Below are 20,710 nucleotides of genomic sequence, written 5' to 3' on the forward strand. Positions count from 1 at the left end.
GAAGAATGTGACAATAAGTTATGCAGTGATAGCGCTTTCTGCTTTTTCTAGTGATCTCTGGGTTGCTTTGCATTAGCATCACATGCTTGATGACCTCTGTGATTATAACCCTTCTTTCTTGTTTTCATCCTCTCCTCTCCCCAATGTCTCCTCTCCCCTTTATGTCACTAGGTGAACCTGCAGTGGCCAGAGAGAACAACTGTCTCAATGCTGCTAAGGCCTGCAACCTGAACGACACGTGTAAGAAGTACCGCTCGGCCTACATCAGCCCCTGTACCAGCCGCGTCTCCACAGCTGAAGTCTGCAACAAGAGGAAGTGCCACAAGGCCCTGCGGCAGTTCTTTGACAAGGCAAGGCACTTCTGATACGAGCTTATCAAAAAACAAACAGAAAGAAAAAGAACACACACACTGGAGGTTTTCCAAATGACTGATATCTGATAAAAGCTGAATGTCCAGCACAAAGGACCTGCTTCAAAAGAAAGAACGATTTTGAAGTGCATAAGTTTGAGGGGTTGTCAAACTCACAATAAATAATCATGTGGGTCTTTTTGTTCAGGGTATGCTATTCCAGCGCCAAGCTTTGACATTGATTCAGTCATAAAACACAAAAGATGTTTTTGCTGTCTGTTCCATACTGTGAAAAATGATGTGAAGCATTGTAATTACAACCCAGCTTCTGTGATGCCCCTTTTTGAATAACTTTACTTGGCACTGCTTCTGCAAAGCAACAAGATGAATAAATAGAAATGTTACAGAGAAAGTGTGACATTGTTAATCTTTGTGTGATGTATAATTTTTCTTTATTTTATCATAATAGAGATGTCTTTGCGTAAAGAGCCTTGAGCGTTAGGCTTTTCTTTGTGTTGGAGATTAAAGTATCATTACATTCTCCTATTGTGGTCCGATTGTCATTTGTTACATCTACATTTTCTTTCAACTTGAACGTCAGATTTGATTGATGCTTTATTGAAGCGATGTTAAACCATCTTGCTGCAAATGAGCTGCAGCAAGGTGAGTTTGTACCAATAAATACTGAATAAAGTTAGGAGCAGTTAAAAAAAACAACAACAACAATCCATCAAAACGAATAGAAAACAGCTACTTCAGACCACATCAAGAAAGAAATCCAGAAAATGTGTCTAAAGGCACAGACGGTACAACATGTAGCCCAGAATAATGCTAAAATATGAGCAATAATGCGGGTCTTAATAAAGGAATTAATTTCTATCCTTAATGTCGTGGTTTCTTTTGCCACACAGGTTCCTCCCAAGCACAGTTACGGCATGCTATTCTGCTCATGCCCGCTCAGCGACCAAACCGCATGCTCTGAAAGGAGACGTCAAACCATCGTTCCTGTCTGCTCGTACGAAGAGAAACAGAAACCCAACTGTCTGGAGCTGCAGGCATCCTGCAAGACCAACTACATCTGCAAGTGAGGAACCCCTTTTTATGTCAATATGGTCAATAAGTACCAGATATACTGTAACTTGGATGCCATGTGATGCCATGGTTTATTTCTGAGATAAATGCTGTGTGCTCTGGATATTAACTGTGTTTTTTAAGCTGGCATTAGATGCAAATCGACGATGTAGGATATGCAGGAAAAGCGATTTGTGATCAACTGTGTAACTAGTTTTCATCATGTGGTAGCATCCTGTGCCTATCAGTCAAAACCATAGGCTAACCATGGCTCTTTTAAGGGTTACCCTTCTGTTTGGTGAGGACGCACTATATATGTGCAAGCTTGGAAAAAAGATCAGTATCATTTTGTGTTTTGGCTCTTTGATGAACAAGGCAGCTGCCTGTACACAGTGCACTGACATACTGTCGTTCCTTATATAGAGAAATGGAACAAAACCTCCAACAGTATAACTAAATAAAAAAACTGTATGTCCTCACTTAGAGGGAAATTTCACCGAAAGTGGCTTGCGGCAAATATGCTTTGACCTCGGCTTTACTCTAATCTTAACTCACAGAGCCTAAAATCGAATTCTTTACAGTGTGCAGACAAGCTTTCTGTCTGCAAATCTGAGGCAAGTCCCCACTTTGTGAAACACATTTGTGCATTAACATGCCCCATAGACACCTCTTTACATTGTGTAGTAGTCAGTGTAGCACCAGCAGTAATAAATTGTCTGCCTTTATGCTTCAAGTCTCAGACTCACACCCACGTACACTGTAGGGTTCCTGCATTAAGAGTCAGAAAAGAGTAATTCAGTGATGGACATCTGACACTGCCCTCACTAGTGTGTGTGTATATGTGGTTATGCAGTCTCCGGAGGCTTGAGCCAGCAGTCTTGTGGGTCTCTGGGATTAAATGGAGGCATTAGGCATCATAAATGAGCTCCATTTGGACTGTGGCCTCAGGTCTCCCTCCCTCTCGCCTCACCCTCTGTCTCTGCTTAACAGCAGGCAGCAGTAGTAAATTTATACTGCAAGTTTCTCTTCTTCTGTCCATCTTTCTCCCAATGGAACTCTCCTATGAAGGACCGAAGATGCCAGAATTTAGTTTATTATACTAAGAATTCAATGTAAATTTTCTGCATTTATTTTTGTATAAGGTAATTTTTTAAAGTGATTACAGAAATATAGAAAGATACTGAATTTGGAGGGTTTTAGGACATTAGTATGGTGGATGCAGAGGAAAAGGATGCATATATAAATACTTTTTTTTTCAAATTCTTTGACTTGTCATTTTATTAATATTGATAAACGTAAATCAAAAACGAAACACAATGAATGGCTGCATTTATTTTTATGTTGTTGTAACATATTTACATATTCAGTCATTTATCTTTTTTTCTTCATTTTTGATTTTGGCAGCTTCAACCCTCCATACACTCAATCCATCACACATATGCTCAGGGCTTGAACAACAGGTCTCACTGCAGCACGGCTTCCTCCCGGTCCATTTGTCAGTTAGCACAGACAGATTAAAGCCATGCATTTCCACAAGTTCCCTCACCATATGTCAGGTGTAGTATGCTGGCTGCTGTTGACAGCTCTCGCCAGGCACTGCTCAGCTCTGCACCAGATTGGTGTGATAAGACGGATCACACTGCAAGTGCAGATACAACCCCATGTCCAAAAAAACTATCCATCCATCCATCCATCCATCCATTCGCTTCCGCTTATCCTTTTCAGGGTCGCGGGGGGCGCTGGAGCCTATCCCAGCTGTCATAGGGCGAAAGGCGGGGTACACCCTGGACAGGTCGCCAGTCTGTCGCAGGGCCAACACACAGGGACAAACAACCATTCACACTCACATTCACTCGCACATTCACACCTAGTGACAATTTGGATTAATCAATTAACCTATCCCCACAAGCTGCATGTCTTTGGACGGTGGGAGGAAGCCGGAGTACCCGGAGAGAACCCACGCAAACACGGGGAGAACATGCAAACTCCACACAGAAAGACCCCGGTCTGATGGTGGAATTGAACTCAGAACCTTCTTGCTGTGCAGCAACAGTGCTAACCACCGTGCCACCGTGCTGCCCAAAAAAACTAACAGGAACAAAAGAGAGAGAGGGAGGAAAAAGGATACACTGCTTTGCAAATCATTTGAACTGTATCTGGATGCGTGAAACTAGTATAAAGAGCATCTTAAATGCTGAAAATGAGAAATACTAAACATGCTCATTTTGAATTTGATGAATACAACCCAGGCTGTCCATCAAGTCCTTGAAAACCTAACATCTCATGTTTGGCATGAACTTGGTCAAACTCACTTATATTGCAAAGATCAACTTTACTTGGGCATTGTAATATTCTTCAATGACTTTTTTGTTCCTAGTAAATCAAACAGAACACCACTGAATATATTTCACATTTGATCAAATATTGAACTAAAGACGATCTTTGGTGTCCAGTTTTTAAATTCCTTCGAAGTCACTACAGGTATTAAACAAGTCCTAACAAACACGCACACAAATTAAGCAAGAGTAGTTGGTGGAGACCAATTATTGCACATTCAGCATACCACCTTTGAATTTTATGTGCAGTTTTGGCTATTGTTGTTGCTTTTACTCAGCAACAGTGCAGGAACACAAGCTATGCGAAGCTTTTTACTGACATTTAAAACCATTTAACAGTATTTTACCAAAAAAAAAGCATTTGGAAAAAATGTGTCATACTTACTTTAAAAAAATGTACAAAAAATGTGAAAATCTATCCAGTAACATCTGCTGTTTTGTGCAAGTAACTTTTGATTTTCTGACCTGTTCTGACCGTGTTGGGAAATGTCTCAGCTTAGTTTGACGTTTTAACAGTAGTGAGAGGATTTATAGCCGAAACTGCACCAACACACCAAGATGGTTAAAGATGTTTGAGTCTGAAGGTGTTAGCTTTGTGTCAAAGAGCCACTATATCACACGTAATTTCACTTCAAATTGTGAATTCCTTGGGACTACAAACACCATTTCAATTTCACAAACCACTGCACCTGGTGCAAAAGTGTAAACAAACATTTTTGAAGGAGGTAAATGAAACAGAACAGACTGGGCGGAGAATAGTCCGTAGCTTCATTCATTCCAGGATACAAACCAGCCGCAGCATAAAGGGTCATCTTACTGCACTGAAGTCAGCCATTAAGAAGGCTAATTGAATTGAGACAAATGACTTCCAGTGGACACTAATTTCAACCGGGCCTTTTGCTGCTCATTTACAGTCGCATTGGCCGTCTGAACTTATCTGCTGGAGCTATAATCACAAAATAGTTTTTGATCTGTGTGTGTTTTAGGTCACGACTCGCTGACTTCTTTGTCAACTGCCAGCCGGAGCCCCGCTCGCTGTCAGGCTGCCTGAAGGAGAACTATGCAGACTGCCTCCTTGCCTACTCGGGTCTGATTGGTGAGTTCGCTCGATTGTGACCGGTCAGGTTTGACTCGGGATTAACTGCAGTTTCTAAGATCTTGAAATATGAGAATTTGCTTAAGACATTGTTAAAAATGCAACACAGCTTTGACATGAAGAACCAAGCTGTAATTTTTTGTAGCTATCTCACTCACAACGTGGACCAATCCCACTCTTGATTTCTTCCCGACAACAGTTACTGCAACACTCGAGATTTGGTCCTCTCAAGTCGCCAAACCTGACCACGCATACACACACTGTCCACACAGCGCCAATTCATTCTGCCTACTGCAAAACAAAATGGCCTGTTCTGGACTGCAGCCAGCACAAGGGAACAATCCATTGGGGGAGTGAGAAATCACTGACTGAAGCTATTTACTTTCCCTCGCAGAGAGAGAGCCTATTCTTCACTCCACCTTCTCTGCATTCTGCTTCCTGGAGAAACTCCACCAGACTGCGTTTCTCTTGTAGAAAATAAAAATCATCACTGCTAAACATTTATCATCAACACAGCACGATGATGATACCTGATATTTTGAAGGCTTTAAATTTTTATTTTATTTTATTTTTTTAATTGGTAGTTAGCAGCTCATTCAGGGTTGAACAGTTTACAATAAAGCCTTGTTTATGGACCACATTTGTTACTGAAAATAATCAGTGAATCATTCTATCATCTTTCTCCAGGTACTGTCATGACTCCCAACTACCTGCGCTCACCCAAAATCAGTGTCTCTCCCTTCTGCGACTGCAGCAACAGCGGCAACAATAAGGATGAGTGTGACAAATTCACTGAGTTCTTCACAGAGAACACCTGCCTACGTAAGTTTTCCTCTTGTGCTGCTCTACTTTGACCAGCTGGTATCTGTTCAATTTTCTTTTTTGACTGTGGATTAGTTTTAGCAGCTCTTCTGAGTTCTGTGTCTGTCTGTTTTCACCTACTCTGCTCTGCTGGTCATATTCTTGTTGTGCACTTTTATCCCTTCCTTTCTTTCCAGTATCTCCTTCTTACCAAATATATCCCATTGCCATGCTTGCATTGTTATCCAGCAGCATAACAGAAAAAAAGCCAGTCATATTGCACCAGAGTGTCTCAATGTGTAGCAGAACTCCTGCTCCAGATCTTTGACAGAAAGAGGCTTTTCCATCTAAACCCTCTTACGCAATGACTTTAATTAACAAACCTACTTGAAGTCACACATACGCACACACACGCACACACAGTCGTGTTTTCATATCTTAGTGGGGACATTTAATTGACAAAATGATTTCCCTAGCTGCTGACCCTAACCCTAAGCATCGAAAATGAATGCCTAACACTAACCCTTAGCATAAATGGAACCATAGCCTAATTGTAACCTTGACACTAAAACCACTTTTGGAGTCTTAAAAATGTCTTCAAACTCATGGAGACGGGAAAACTCTCTCGCGCTCTCTCTCTCTCTCTCTCTTCCACATACATTCAGTGTAAACACACCTGTTTCTAACCAGATTAATATGGGTCTGTGCACATGTAAGCCAGCCTCACTTTGAGTTTCCTTGTAATCTAAACTGGTTCTGCTCCTTCTGTTTTGATACTACACTCAGTGGCAGTCAGCTGCTTCTTTCCTCCCCAACACAGTTTAAGTGTAATGTGATTCCTAATTGATTCCTCTACGGAGGTCAGGAGACAGGGTCACAGCTGGAAGACAATCTCCCTCAAGGACACCCATGCTGGATGAGCATATGTGCTCACCGAGCAGCTGGAAAATGAAGGCAGTGTGGAACTGTAGACTGCAGTTTCTGTAGCAGCCACTTGAGGTTGGCTCTAAAAGTGAGTACATTTCCACACATTCCCATGTTTAACCTCCTAGGACCTGGCGTCCACATATATGGACATCACATTTTGGGTTATTTAGCCCAAAATACTCACTTTTGCTCTACAAGGGCCTGATATCCACTTATGAGGACATACTGCCACTGATCTATCGAAATTTTAAACGAATATCCTCATTGTGGCTCTCATTTATCTTAGAAACAAAAATCAGGTTAAAAAGAAAAACCTGGTAATTCTTTGTTTTTACTTTCATCGGGTCCCAATATGCCCAAATATCAAAGAGAAATTAAAAAATGCATGTCGTGGAAGAGTTTGGGTCTTAGGAGGTTAAATACCCATCTTAGCAATATTAAAAAGCACATTTACAGCTGGTTCTAAAATATGGGTTTGGCCTAATGGTGTGTAGATGTTTTTAAAATCCCTCTAGACACTTGAGTTGTGAAAGTGGTTGGTTTTGGATTACAGGTGTCTTGATCCAGGCAGGTGTAGGTGGCAGCTCTCTGCTAGGCTTCCTCTTTCCTGAGCCCGAACCACTTGACCATTCTGTGGTTCCTTTTAGAGCGTTTTAGATGCTGTTGTCACTTTTATGCTTCAGTTTTTGTGAGTGAAATTGTAATATTTCATTGGTTTGCTATTTTGCACTAATTGCCAGATATGTGTGCTTGAGTGTGCCGTCATAGGTATAATGCAACTAACAATAATAGCTTTACTTGGGAACTTGGCATGCAACCCTCTCGTTCAAATGCTATTCCAAAAAACTGACATGGCATGCAGAGGCTTCAAAATGCAGAGTCTTAAACAAATGTTTATCCTCATGGTGTCACCGTATTTCAAGAGAGAGGGAGAGCAAGGCAGGGCAGCATCATAAGGGGAAGCATAACAGCTGACTCAGGAAAGAGGAATGCAGGAACAGACACACAGTGGACTAATAACTCAACAAGAACCAGGAGGGAGCAGAAAACAGGTGAAAACAATCAGGTGAACTTAAAATTGGAAAATGTTTTCATTTAATCAGCAAAGATTTTGATGAGACAGTGTCGCTGCCATCTCCTGCTTTAGTTATAAAGTATGTTTAATGTAGCTTCTGATGTGTGGTAGCTGGTATGACATGGGTTAAGTGTTGATAAAAACAAATCTCCTATTAAAGATTCCAGCTTTTCTTGCGCTCTGGAATTTTACTTTAAGACACTTTTAATTGGCATTTTGGTTTAAATTATGTCGGCAAGCAAAAATCAGTTAAAATTGCAAATTGTTATTTATGTGATTGAAAAAAAAAATTAAACATATCAAAATAAAACTTGGTTGTTGTTTCAGTAATGCGGCCTCTGCATTGCTTATATAGTTCAGAGTAGGTTAAGAACCTATCCCAACTCTAACAGGGCAAGAGGCTGAGTACATCCTGACAAGTAGCCAGTCCATCAGACGGCTGTCATGTCAGCTTTACGATAAGAATGTTGAACTCTATAAATGCTAAACATGGTACTTACTCCCACTGTGTTGTAGATGGTAACCCAGCTCTCATCATCACTGGTGAATGAGCCTCGGTATAAAAGTGGGGTTCCTTTGAAAGAGAAGTGGAGGTTCATTAAAATTCCCATACAAGTACATTTTTCAGGACTATGTCAGTGGCATTTACAAATAGCAGCCATTGTTGACGTGGTCCAGCAGTGCACCAGGAGGATTTGAAAGTTATGTTTCCTGGGCGGAATTGCGTAACTTTATAATCACATCTCATACGCTGCCATTAGCTGTGTTTCTGGTCACAGGGTAGATATTAATTCAATATTTAACTGTCCTTCAGTTCTTTTTCTAATCTCTGCCAACTCCCAGTGAGAATATCTGTCTTATCAGCTGCTGAAGGTCCCTCTGTATTCACCAGCTTGATCCTGATGTACAGTGTAATGTACAGTGTTTTTTGTTTTTTCCTGAAAAAGCCTCGAGTGGCAATTTGAATGAGTTAACACTACTTGCAGCTTCTTTGAAATCTTGTTCACGTTGCTGTGGTACAAGCAGCTTTAACCTGTCACTGGGTGAAAGTTGGTCTGAATGATGAATTAGTTTTGTGCAACATAGCACAGATTGACCACTATCTATTTGCAGCTGTCAAGATGTACAGTCACCTTAATTAAAAATTCAGTATTCGATTGATGAAGCAATCAACCACGAGACCCGTGTGGCAAGCAGTCAATTGGGCAGGGTGTTCATGCGTGGGTGTGTGCTGTAGAAAGTGGTGTGCATTGAAGACAATGAGCTGTAGTCACAATGAGGGGAATGAGTTGGTGCCGGTTGTTCGGCTCTACATGAGCAGAGTGGGTGGTTTGATTTTCCTCTGTCAGAATGGCAGTTAGCAGATGAGAAAACACCAACAAGAGGCAGCCTCGTTTTCACCAACTCTTCGCTCTTTCACGCTCTCATTTGTCTTCTCCTCTTCTATTATCTTTTTCCCCTCCCTCTTCTTGTTTTCTCTACTCCGTTGTCTTTTTACCAGTCAGGGTTAACAAGGTTCCTCTGCTCTAGATAATAAGGGCCGCTGCAGTCGGCGTGCGTGTGTGTGAGTCTGCACCCAGTTAGTGCACGTGGGAGACATGAAACGTATTGTAAGTCTTTGCTTCTGCGTGCTGGCATGATTTTGTGTGTTCAAGTGTCATTGTGAGATTTCCAAGATCAAAGGGGGTTAACGTGGGTTAAAACACACCCTCTATATCTACTATTTGCTTTTATTCACTGGGGAAGTTGAACATAGTTCAAAGTGAGAAGGAATACGCCTCCTCTGACTCTTCATTATAGTCTCAGTTCTCCCTTTTTCTTCACTGCTCCCTTATTTTTCCCATTACAACCCTTTCTTTTTCCCTTGTTCTCCAGCTCATGCTTCATCCCACTTCTGTCTGCTCATCCCAACTCTTTGTCTCCATCTCCATCCTTTCATGCCCTCCCTCCTTCTGCTCTCATTAGGCTTGCTCAGCAGTAAGTGGAACTGACAACTCTGACGATCTTGACACACACCAGCTACAGGGTCATGGCTAGAAAGTAACTTGAGGAAGGACAAAGACTAGACAAAAAGACAGAAAAGAGGATTTTTTGAGCATTACATTGGTTTGTATCTTTCTAAGCTTCTGACTTCCTTAAATGTGTATGTTTTGTTGTGTGAGCTTTCAGAGTATTGAGGTTGATTATAGCACACACCTCCTTCTGCATTCCTATCCTGTAATTTTTTTATACAGCTTCTCGGTTATTGTGTGACCCACCCCCAGGTTCGGATCCGCTGCTTTAATATTCTCAAGGAGACACTGTAACTTTAATATATTCAAAGCTTTTTTAGTGTAATTCCTCCCTGTTTCCTGCATATGCAAAGGTCACGCCGTCCAACATAATTCTAGTATTACAACAATCCATGTACATGTAAAGTGAGATAAAGTGGTAATGTAGACATCTGCATGAGGCAAACTCATACTACTAACACCAATATCTGCTGCAGTGGGAAGATGATATCATGTTTGTTCTAGTGCACATTGCCGTTTGCATTGATGAAGGTTAAATCATTGTTTGTCCTAGTGTTTTAGAAAGGTTTATTTGAAAGAGATTTGCTACTTAGTGTATATAAAAAGGCTTCCGGTTTAATTTGACTCATTCATTTGGATACTGGAGTTATGCACGTGGCTGTTTGCTGTTTACTAGTCATCAGTTCTGCCTGTTTGAGTCACTGAACTGGACGTCTTGTGTTTGTGGTTTTAGTCGTTTTTTATTAATGAAGTTATATCAGGTATAATATGGTTTTCTGTGTGGTGTAGCCCAGCGGTCCCCAACCCCCGGGCCTCGGACCGGTCCCGGTCCGTGAGTCGTTTGGTACCGGGCCGTGAGAGTTGAGGCTCAGGTGTGAAATGTATAGTTTTTATCGGTTTTCAGCGTTATTTTGTTATCGTTTTTATCATTAACTTGGTTTTCCTGGGTCTTTTCACGTGTGTTATGAATAAATCTTATTTTTTCGGTAACGGTACTAGTTTTATTTTGTTGTATTCATCCGCGACACCTTAAAGGCCGGTCCATGAAAATATTGTCGGGCATAAACCGGTCCGTGGCACAAAAAAGGTTGGAGACCGCTGGTGTAGCCCACTCAAAAAGTCTGTGAATTTCTTTTTGATTAACCTGTTTAGTTTGTTACTTTGCACTAATTGGCAGACATGCTTAACAACCCTGCTTTCTAGCTTTAGCTGATAATTTAACGCTCTACGTTCTCACTGCGGCCATTTTTCTTTTCAGAAAAACAGCATGGGTGCATATTAAAGGCTGATGCTGAAACTTTAGAATGTGGAGTCCAAAACCAGCGGGTGACATCAAACTGGCCGCATAAATCTCATACAGTCAACAGTATCTGAAAACTAATGTACTGAATATATTTTGTTTGGTATGCCACAGAGTCATTTTTATGTATCCTGAGTAAATAGTAGCAGGACTTCCATTAGCTCTGTATCAAATGTGTTGAGGAAAGCCAAAGGCTCAGTGTCTTTAGGTTTATTATGCAAATATGCTCAAGGATTGATGCTTTGCCCTTAACATAATACTTTCTCTTCTTGAAGTTTAATCTGTAGGAAGTGAAGTGAAACCATAGAAATTGTGTGGTAGTGTGTGAATGTCAGAGGTACGAGTGTGAACTTGCCCAGTGTCACCTTAGTGAATAATATGCTCGTGTTGGTTAGTGTGCTGATGACATTTTCACTCACAATGAAAGCTACACATGCTATTTCACATAAGTACAAAAAGGTTTCGTTTTTCATTCAAGATAAGAAGATCAAATATTGATTAACTGCTATTTTGCAAATGCTGGTAAGCAAACAGCTCTGATGCTTAAAATGTGGTATTTTGCAAAAATAATTTGCATAACACCTAGCTGTATTTGCATTTATAATGTTTTAGAGAAGATTAGCTTGTATTTTGTTTTTCAGTTTTGGTTGTTGTCTAATTTTGAGAATGGGAACTATTATCCTCATTGCCAACTCACGAGAGTGACTTTGCATGATGCACACATCAAAATCATCATTGGTTCCTTTTCCTTGTGCAGCCACTCACTTGATCTTCTGACTGAAAGAAACTGTTTTAGTGCTACTTTTGCACTAATGTTTAAAATGACTATAGTATGAAATTCTGCTCTTAGTGTGATTTTAAAATGGAAAAAAAAAAACTCGAATCCTTAGTATTTGGCTTATACACATACTGACCTCAATATTTAAAACTGTGGTCATGTTTAATATGCGCATCCACTGTTGTAACTGTAGATATATTTACAGATATTTGTATGTGAGCTCTTCCAACAGAAACTAAGGAAATATCAATAATCCTTTTTTTAATCTCTGAACAAAGTTTTTATTTCTTTCTACAATAGCATGCTGAATAATTAGTCAAAGACGTCACCTTGCCAAAAACACTTCAAATGAGTGGAAATGTCAGAGAGGAGCCAGGAAAAAACACAGGTTCCAAAACATTGTATATCTAAAAATAAGGAGTGGAGTGAGCACACATGCAGGTCTGATGTCCTGTGCCTTAATTTGACATGTAACCTGTTTTTCACGCACGCTCACTGTGCTGCGAGTGTGTTTTGTAATTAGGCCTTAGGTGAGGAGACAGACAGAAGAGACAAAAAAGAGCCCATCAACACCTCCAATATCCCCATCAGCCTTCTGCTGTCTCGACACAAAGCTACCAGCTACGCAATCACATACACACACATCGGCGAAAAATTAAATATTCACTTGCTTGAGCAGAGCCGCACGCATCAGGGCTGCAGGATATTGACAAAAATTACTTGTTTTGTGCTGAATATTGCATCTCCAAAAATTAATGCCAGCCAATTTCTTCAGCTACCGCATCTCTTGTGAAATGTTAAACAAATATGTTGAGGGAATAATATTTTGCATTGTCACTGTCAAAATGAAAGGTACACACAGAAAAGGCGTGTCTATTGTTATAGCTAATAATAAATAAAACACAATCATAGCCTTTTTTTTTTCTGCCATTATATGTGATTTCTACACTGATAAAACTAAACTAAACAAAAAAGTAGTTTTGTTTAAGTTGTGCCAAATCACAACAACGACCTTCACAATAAAGTTCTATAGAATCTACATTAATGAAAACATTATGCTGTTTGTCTGTGTCAGAGATCTTTCTCTTACCAGAGCTCACTTTGGCAAGGCACATCAAGTGAAGAAGCCTCTGGGTTTGCTTAGTTCGAGATTACTAGTCACATTTATTAAATCTGCAGACTGGAACTAACTCAAAGGTTCTTTCTAGGTCATGGGGAGTTCAACTGGAAATCAGTTTCTCAGGAGGAAGGAAAGGAAAGACCAGAGGAGCGGAAGATCGTGATTTGTTCAGTGGCTTCAAAGAAACTCTGTTTAAATCTAAGTCATTTATCTTTCACCATTTTCTTTACATGGACTATTCAAACAGATCAGAACAAAATCTGATTGCATAAAATTCCATAAAATATCCTTAAAATCCAGACTTTTCTAATGCATGTAGCCAGAGGTAAACATTTTGAGAACATTATCACCTTCTGAGATGCCAGGCACACACCGAGGATCCCATCATTCCTCTTGCACAAGAAAACGAGTAGATTTGGGTCAGCAGGAATTAGGGGACGCTGTCTTGCTGTGTTCAGAAAAGACTACGAGGATTGTTTCTCTCAGATCTGATATCAGCCATTCTTCAGTTTTCACAAATTAATTTTGCTAACACGGCTGCTGGTACTCCTTTGGTCCTGCAAAGAAACAACCGGTCTAAAGGATGCCACTCTACAAAGGCCTGGAATTGAATCAGCAAATTTACAGGTCTGCAGGCTGAAACAGGTTCACTTGGTTTTTAGATCCTCCTTTAAACTGGTTATGGATGTGTGTCCATATTCTCTTTAATGGAGTGAATGTTTCCTGAACTACTGGAGAAAATAAAGCCTCATTTTCTCCAGAAGCAACAACATAGACTGGTGTCAGCATCATATTCAGATACAAGGCAAATCACCAGGCATATATGTATTAGTCAGTATGAGCTTTCTTACTATAATACAAAAAATATCTGTCTTTATGTATGTATGCTTATTTCTCCTCAAACCCCTGCTACACCATCTGTAGCTCAGCAACTAAATGTCATTATACTAATTTTTTATCATTTTTATGTTCAAAGTAACAACATTACTGTGTGTTACATTACATCATTTCACAAATGAACTTATCAAGTCCAGCTGGGTGTATTTAAGGACTTTATGCAAAGTTTTTAATGTCAAACGTTGACTGATCTTTTTAATGTATTTAATGCATTGCAAGTTATTGCAGGTGCAGGTTAATGACATGTTATACCTTAAGGTACATGAATCTGCAACCATGAATCTGCTTTTACTCTCAAATATAGATCTTTTATCATTAATGAATTATGATGGATCTTTTTTAACCCTCCTGCCATCCTTTAAAAAACTCACACCCATCACCCTAGGGACCATTCTCAGCCACGCCATAAAAAGACCATATATCCATATTTTATTCCACTTTAAATTAGCCAACCTTGTAAAACTACTTCTCCCTGAAATATTCATGTAAAGTTTTAATTATATTTTCGTTGTTTTAACCCTTCAAATCCCAGTGTTATTACATGAGCGCCCTGTGTTATAAGCCCCAAAAACCAAAAAACGAAACTAAATATTTCCACAAAAAACCAGTTGAAGTAATATGTGATTGTCATTATAAGTAGGCCTTTAGATGGACCAAAGATTGGCACCAACATACATTTTGACCTGCCATTATTTTTTTGCATTTTTTTTGCAATTTAAAAATTAAAACTTCAAGGCCCTGAGTCTTCATTGACATCCAAGAAAAGAAGAAAAAATAAAATCATATGATGATAATTTGGGGTTGAAAAATAGCGTTTATAATGGAAGTCAATGGGCAGAAAATGGTCCCCAGGGTGATGGGTGTGGGGATTTCTGCTGCTCAGCCATTTTAGGCTGATTTAAGGAATTCACACTGGAATATTAACATTGACAGGTAAAAACTATCCTGTGGCAAGTTTGGTGATATTCCACTGAACACAGTGGAAATGGCAGCCATTTAACACATAGCAGTGGCACAAAAAGGTCCCAAGAAGGCAGGAAGGTTAAGACAGATATATCTCAATAAGAGCTAGAAAAGACTGATAGGTTATTCTGCTAATAAAACACATTTTATTTTAAACTTAATTGCAGCACTTTATTTTAGCTCCCCTCTAAAAGCAACACTGCGTTTCTGCATTGATGCTCTATGTAGGCAATCAATTTTAAACACAGATTATAGTAATAATTTACACTAATATTTATATAAATTTGTCTCACAACTGCGTTTTTAATTTTTGACGTTGGATTTGTCAAAGAAAATTGCGGAAACCAACAAACCTGAACATGCAATATGAAAATACTGCATGCTGTTCATCATACCGACATAATCACGTGTCTTTGCACATGTAAGTATGAATATTTGAGTGGGGTTAAAGAGCAGTTATGCAGATCAGCTCTTCCTTCCTTTACCACAGTTTTCAGGGTCATAATTCACTGTTGGAGGGAAGAATATCATTACGTTCAAACAGCAGCTCTGTAAGGCTCAGCTTCCCTCTGATGTGTGTGTATATGCATGTGTGTGTGTTTTACATCAAAGCCATAGAAGGCTATTAATAGGGTTGCTAATGGACTCTAATGGTAAATAGCCACATCAGCACTCAGGTTTTTGACGGTGTGGTGAATTTATAATGGAGGGAAGTGATAACAAAACTTAAGTACCCACTAACTCTCCTATAATTGTGGTTTGGGCAAAATACAGTTTTACTTTTAACACGGGGATTATCGTGCATTTGAGCCATGAAATAACTTAACTTACCTGGATTTGGTTTTCTGGACAGGAAACCTATAATCATTTCTTTTCTTCCCTTTGTAGGTAATGCCATCCAGGCCTTCGGGAATGGAACTGATGTCGGGGTGTGGCAGCCCATGTCCCCCGTCCAGACCACCACCTCCATCACCACCCCCTACCAAAGAAACCGTGAACGCAACCCCAACACCATTGACAACCACATTAACACAGACCCTGCAATCTATCACTTCTGCGGCAGCCTACAGGTGGGTCACACACGCAGGTTAGCTTGACCAGATGTCCCACATATCCAGCCAATCTCCAACATTTTTTATTGTGTCTAGTTTTCAAAGATCAACACTGCAGGAGCGGTACTATTTTTTTTTTAGTCTGGGTTTATCCAGTGGCTTTGAAGATGGCAGGGAAGGCTGTCATCCTGCAGGTCAACCTGTCATCATCTTTTGCCTCCAATGCTGCCCCTCAAAAATTGCAAACTACCACAAAGCGAGCCGGCAAGGAGTTTTCAGGGGGATTTTATAGAGGCTATCACAAAGAAAATTAAATAGCACTATAAGAAGGAAAAAAATGACTGCTGAAGTCTGTAAGAAAATGATTCTCAGACCTTTTTTTTCCCTTTTTCCCGGTGTTATTTCTCAGTTAGACACCATATGACACCATACATGTGAGTCTCACATTTGAGGTTATACATATCAAGATTGAAACCCTCCTTCAGCATGCCCCAAATTTATTTTTGCTGGATTCTAGTCAATGTAGCACAGGTGCAAGATAGTTTTACTTTGTAAAAAAGGATTTTTTTTTTCTAAAAGGTATTAAAGTTTCCTTCTTTTTTATCTGACCTGATAATCTGCAACTCTTTGGTAAATGTCATTTCTCTCTCTCTAATTAATATTCTAAAAAGAATAATCTTATATAACTTTGGTTCATAGTATTCTCCTCATTGTCGTGTGAAGACCACCCCCCTAGATCCATGAGTACTGTAGTACAAATAAATGTGGGGTGTTGTCCTTACTGCCAAATAGACTGAGAATACCAGCTAACATCTGCAGCTTTACTCAACATTACGATTCTTTTAATTGTCATATTGCCAGGTTGGTACTAAAAAGTTGCCGATGGGGATATGGAGGGAGATTTTCCTCTTAGGTCAAATCAGAGATTATATTGTATTAAGTGGACAGGAATATTTTCTCTAGTGGGATTATTCATGTTTACCCCCTATGTAGATTTCTAGGCGTGCCCCTTCATTAACTGACACACTCATGTGTGTATCTATGCATTTATCCACATATTCCCTAATTTGGCCTGTAAGGCTCTGAAACTGTCAGTCTGTCCTTTGGAGCAGCTTCTTCTGCACTACAGGAACAACAGTTATCTGGCTGACTAAATGGAGGGATCAGTCCTGAACACTGGTGACGGGCTCTTCCTGGGTCAGGGAGGAAATGAGGATAACACTGTGATTACCAGCAGAGAGATGACAGAGCCTCAGAGGGCCATTTCACATATAACGATACCACAACCCAATGCAGCAGCATGCAACTGTTAAAGTTATTGTTTACAGGCACTTTCACCTTAATCGTTTCTTTTTGTGAATAGAAATCTTAACTGTAAACACCATGTTTTATCCTTATCTTATATTTGCACATGATGTGCCTGTTTCGGCCGTTTCTGAATAGTTTTGGTTTCGTCTTTGTAATACCGCTAAAAATCCACAGTCAGCAAATTTTAAAGAGGATAAACTCCACTTAACAAAATTAGCTTCGTTTTTAAAAACCCAGCCTTTGAACCCAGCCTTTCATAAATTGATTTTTTTTCTTTTCTGCTGTTTGAGAGAAACTGAACAAGTGCTAGACAATTATTGACATTGTTTTTTAGACTGTTTATTTCCACATTCAGTGGACACACACAACATTACGATTCACTGGGAGACGTGTTTCTGGCCACCTGTAACTGGGACTCCCAAAAGCTCTCAGTCCTGGTGCTACTGGATCTAAGCGCAGCCTTTGATACAGTAGACCACGCTATTCTTTTAAACAGACTGAAACACATGGTGGGCCTCTCTGGTGCTGTACACAACTGGTTCACTTCATATCTCTCTGACAGAACTTTTATGGTGAGTATGGATACATGCTCCTCTAAGATCCATAGAATGACATGTGGTGTGCCTCAAGGGTCGGTTCTAGGCCCTGTACTTTTTAATTTGTATATGCTGCCTCTCGGCAGTGTCATCAGGAGGCATGGAGTGAACTTCCACAGTTACGCTGATGACACGCAGCTGTACATCTCCGTGTCTCCTGATGACACCAGACCAATGGATGCCCTTTTTAACTGTATCTTGGATATAAGATCTTGGATGGCAGAAAACTTTTTACAGCTTAACCAGGACAAAACTGAAGTTTTAATTGTCGGTCCTGAGGCTCAGAGAGAGAAACTCTTGTCTAAATTAGAGGCATTTTCACTATGTCCTTCGCTACAAGTGAAAAACCTGGGTGTTATTTTTGACTCTGAGCTTGGTTTTATCCCACATGTTAAACATGTAACCAAAATTGGATTTTATCATCTAAAAAATATAGCCAGAGTCCGCCCTATTCTCTCTCGGGCCAACACGGAGATGCTGATGCATGCTTTTATTACCAGTCGCATTGATTACTGTAATGCCCTGCTCTCTGGTCTTCCTAAGAAGAATATTTCAACTTTACAACTCTTGCAAAACTCGGCAGCTCGTGTGCTGACGAAGACCAGAGGGCGGGCCCACATTACACCGGTTTTAGAATCGCTGCACTGGCTCCCCGTGTGTTTCAGGATCGGTTTTAAAGTTCTTTTATTGGTTTTTAAATGTCTTAATGGTCTTGGGCCTTCTTATCTCTCAGATCTGCTTTTACCATACGAACCCTCGCGGACCCTGAGGTCCTCTGGTACTGGCCTTTTGATTGTCCCTAAAGTCAGGACACATACTCACGGAGAGGCAGCTTTTCAGTGGTATGGTCCTCGTCTGTGGAACAGCCTGCCGGAGGAGCTCAGGGCCGCAGAGAACGTACATGTTTTTAAGAACAGGCTCAAGACCCACCTTTTTAATTTAGCTTTTACTTAGCGTTTATTTATTTTTTATGCTTATTTATTCTATCCTGTTATTCTATTATTAATTTAGGATTTACCTAATATTTATTGATTTTATTCTTATTCATTTTTTAATCTTCTTACTCTATTTATATTTATATTTATATTGTATCCTGTTCTTATTTATTTTATCATTTTACCCTGTATATATCGTATTGCGTCATATCTCCAGTGTTTCCTCGGAGGGCGCTCTCTGCACCGGGGCTGTTATTGACCGTGGCTGCTGGGTCTCTGGGGTCCTCTCAGCCTGGTTGGGGGGCTCCTTGGCCTCCCTCCTGCTGTGTGCCCAGCCCGGAGGCTGCGGTCTGTGACCGGCTCTCTGTTATAATGTTTCTTCACTTGGCTCATGCGAGCCCAGCCCAATTTTTACTCTTTAAGTGTGCGCGTGTGTGTATGTGTGTGTGTGGGTGGGGGTGGGGGGATATATGTGTATTGAGAGTGTGGGGAGTGAGTTGGAGGGTGGGGTGGGCTGCTTTTAACTATGTAAAGCACTTTGTGCTACATTTTTTCTGTATGAAAAGTGCTTTATAAATAAAGATTGATTGATTGATTGATAAATTTAAGCCTCCTTTGAGATCCTCCATCTTCTGAGGGAAATGACTGGGTCTTTAGCGATTTAAGTCAGCACTTTGGTTGCAGTTTGGTGCCGAGTTTATTGCAGCTTTTACTGCTGCTTTTTCTAGAAACCTGTTTGATGGGTGTAGTAAGAGTGCACCACAGTAGTAAAGCTGAGGGTTTTAAACCCACGACAAACCGGCCAAAATAAAGAGTGATAACATAAGATCTATGTAGCCTTGTCATTTGAAATCACCTATTTCATTTTAGAAACAAAATCGATTATTTATGTTACTAATCCATTTAATCAACCAGTTATGGAGTTCAGAGTCAAGGGGGACTCTGAACCCGTGACTGTTCAGCGTTATAGAGTCAGGGCAGGGTACGTCCTGGACAGGTTGCCAGTCTATCACATGGCTGATAAAGCAAGACTGACAAACATTCATTACTTATTAACATCTTCAGCCAATTTAGAATTTAATTAACCTACCAAACATGTTTTATTTAAATATTTAAAATATTAATTAGCACAACACTGAAGCCAGAGCTGCATTAATCATGGAAAACTGGGCACCTGACTGAAGGCAGAACAACTGTGACATTAAAAATTCATTAATAAAAGTAATAATTATGAAAATTTACCATTTTTTGCTTTTAGCTAGTTTTACTTTTAGTTCTGTGTATATTTTCTATGTTTAATCTTTTTGATTTTTATGAAACTACAGACGCACATTTAGACAAACTATGACTGACTGCATGAAGGAAGTTGAGCAAGTTGCAAAGTGGCGTGCAGATGCACAAATAGCATGCCATTTATAAAATCGGCCAGTTGCTTGGTGATCTGATGTGGGCTGGCATTACAGTGATGTACCAGAATGACAAAGGATGACTTTGCAAACCTGGCTTACATACCATTGTGCTCAAAGTCCTACAAAGGTCTGCTGTATGTATATCAGAGGTTAGAAGGTGAAAAAGTCTGCTAAGAGCTAAACCTGACACTGAACAACACTTGTTGCTGCAGGACAAATCAGTAGTGGCTGCTTTCAGTGATGTAGAGAAGAATCAACCAGTAATGTGGTTCTGAGGTGATGTTACCGAGCGCCACACCAACACTTCAAAGTGTCTTAGTAGCAATGTAGCTGGCTATGCTGGGCCGTTCTCCACATTACTTACTCAGTATGAGAATAGCATAGCTTTTAATCTATGTGAAAGTGATAGCTGCAACATATAATATGTATGTGGGTGAGGAAGGTTGTACTGTATGCACGTAGGCACAGACAGTATAAGCAGCCATGAAGCCCTGCAAGTTAAGTTAACAGACAGATATTCTAGATAGATGCAATTACACACTCAAGCCTGTTCACACAAATCCACACAAAGGCAAGCGCACTCACACAAACACCCAGTCTGCACTGATAATGAGCTTTGGTAGTGTACTGATGCGTGTGTGCTGTTGGCACTGCTCTGATACCACGTCAAATACAAGTTAATGA

At 40.1% G+C, this 20,710-nt stretch overlaps 1 protein-coding gene across 2 annotated transcripts in view; it reads left to right on the plus strand.

Annotated features, from left to right (window-relative positions):
* gfra1a (gdnf family receptor alpha 1a) overlaps nt 1-20,710 on the plus strand; it is a 112,596-nt gene that overhangs the window by 82,836 nt on the left and 9,050 nt on the right. For both annotated transcript variants that reach the window (XM_086258785.1, XM_086258786.1), the window contains 5 exons: nt 172-350; nt 1,262-1,434; nt 4,744-4,853; nt 5,541-5,675; nt 15,615-15,796. In XM_086258785.1, the coding sequence (XP_086114911.1) occupies nt 172-350; nt 1,262-1,434; nt 4,744-4,853; nt 5,541-5,675; nt 15,615-15,796 (779 nt within the window). The remainder of the gene's footprint in view (nt 1-171; nt 351-1,261; nt 1,435-4,743; nt 4,854-5,540; nt 5,676-15,614; nt 15,797-20,710) is intronic.

This window comes from Aulonocara sp. 'chitande type north' Nkhata Bay, linkage group LG13 (assembly GCF_057382095.1).
Source record: "Aulonocara sp. 'chitande type north' Nkhata Bay isolate Kocher_YH1m ecotype deep benthic linkage group LG13, A_spYH_male_GT1.1, whole genome shotgun sequence".
Taxonomy (NCBI): domain Eukaryota; kingdom Metazoa; phylum Chordata; class Actinopteri; order Cichliformes; family Cichlidae; genus Aulonocara; species Aulonocara sp. 'chitande type north' Nkhata Bay.